At 71.4% G+C, this 1,730-nt stretch overlaps 1 protein-coding gene across 1 annotated transcript; it reads left to right on the forward strand.

Annotated features, from left to right (window-relative positions):
* Positions 1-1,470: 1,470 nt before the first annotated feature.
* Positions 1,471-1,639, forward strand: MNEG_14240 (hypothetical protein; the record flags this gene model as incomplete). The annotated part of the gene is made up of 1 exon (XM_014037288.1): positions 1,471-1,639. A coding segment is annotated over one exon (169 nt), but the record flags the coding sequence as incomplete, so codon positions are not given.
* Between the last annotated feature and the right edge of the window lie 91 nt (positions 1,640-1,730).

The raw sequence follows: 1,730 nt of genomic DNA on the forward strand, positions 1-1,730 counted from the left end.
TATACCCAATTCGGCACCAGCAGCTCACGTAGGGCTTGCACATTCCGCACGCACTGCTCACCCGCCACCCCGCACGCCGCGCATCCGTAGCGGCGCGGGCCCGTGGCCACCCAAGAGCTCACTGTACCTCTTCCGCACAGACGGCATGAGTTGCTCGCGCGAGCTGGTCACGGGTGAGCGCAATGGCGGGCTGACGGGGACGCCGGGGGCGCTGGACCCTGCAGGCGGCCAACCAGCACGCGCTGGCTGGTCTCGGCGTGCCGGGCCGAGCACAAGCCCACCTGTCATTCGGGGACCCAGCATGGCGGCTATTAGAACCCTGCAGATTGATAAGGCGCGTAAGGCTGAAACGCTTCACGGGGCGGTACCCAAAGCATGCGCAAACCCCGTCGCCCGCCTGCCGCTGCCCAGGCACCGGGCGCATCACGTTCACGCACCCGACGACACAGCAGCAGCTGCTGGTGTGGCGCGACCGGCCCAAAACAGCCATGGTTATCAAGAAGCTGGGCAGGGAGCTCAACAAGCACTTTTTCCAGGTGTGGTGGCCCGACCACGGGCGCCTGCTCGGCTGGGGCAGCGAGCGCATGTGCGCCCAACAACCTCATCCTGTAGTCGCGGGCAGGCGGCTGCCATGCGGCCGGCCATCACGGCGCTGGCGCCGTTCATATGGCGGCTGGGTGACACCCAGTTTAAGGCCCCCGGTCCCATTCTACTTCAAGTGGCAGTGAGCACACCCGGTGGCAGCATGGCGCAGCAGGCCGCAGCAGGTTGGAACCGGTGGCAGCAGGTCGCAGCAGGCCGCAGCCGGCCGCAGCACGCTGCAGCAGGCCGCAGCCGGCCGCAGCCGGCTGCAGCAGGCCGCAGCAGGCAGCAGCAGGCCGCAGCTGGCACCACCGGCCGCCTGCCACCCCGCGCCGCCCCCCTCGCCCAAACAAAACCCCGCGACGCCACTACCCGCGCCTGCCCGCGGCGCCGCGCCGTGCCGTGGCCGCCCCCCGCCCCTGTCCCCAGGTGGTGCGATACCTTGGGGAGACGGAGGGGCTGCGGGTGATAGTGGAGCCGCCGATGTACGACGAGTGCCGCGCCAGCCGGCAGGTGGAGGGACCCTACCTGCACACGTTTGGGCCGCAGGAGGGCGAAAGGTACGCCGCAGGGCGACCGGGCGGCCCCAACAGCGTGGGGCGCCGGCGCGGGCGGGGCAGGGTTGGGCACGGCGCGTGCTTCGGGGTGTAGCTCAGCCACACGCAGCGCAGCTGGGGCCTGCGGCTGTGGGCGAGGGACCGGCAGGGCGGCTGCGCTGGCGGAGCCGCTGGGCGCTGCCCCTCAACATAGCGTGGGGCCGACACGCCTGCGGCGGCGCCGGCGTCCGCCCCTGCCCTCTGCCGGGCGGCCACGCCTCAACCTGGCTGCGCTTCTCCTGGCGGCACGGGCTGTCCCGGTCCCTCTGCGGGTTTTTTCGGCTGCATGCAGGTTGGGGGACCTGGTGGACTTTGTGGTGTGCCTGGGCGGCGACGGCGTGATCCTGCACGCGGCCTCGCTGTTCAAGCGCGCGCTGCCGCCGGTGCTGAGCTTCCACCTGGGCAGCATGGGGTTCCTGGCCAACAACGAGTTAGACAGCTTCAGGAAGGACCTGCGGGGGGTGGGTGGCCGAGGGGGGACGCTGGGGAGGCTGCATCGTGGTCGGGGCAGCGGGGCCGCGGGACGGCGGTCGAAAGGCGGCGGCGGGGCGG

The sequence above is a fragment of the Monoraphidium neglectum genome, assembly GCF_000611645.1.
Source record: "Monoraphidium neglectum strain SAG 48.87 unplaced genomic scaffold scaffold04348, whole genome shotgun sequence".
NCBI lineage: Eukaryota > Viridiplantae > Chlorophyta > Chlorophyceae > Sphaeropleales > Selenastraceae > Monoraphidium > Monoraphidium neglectum.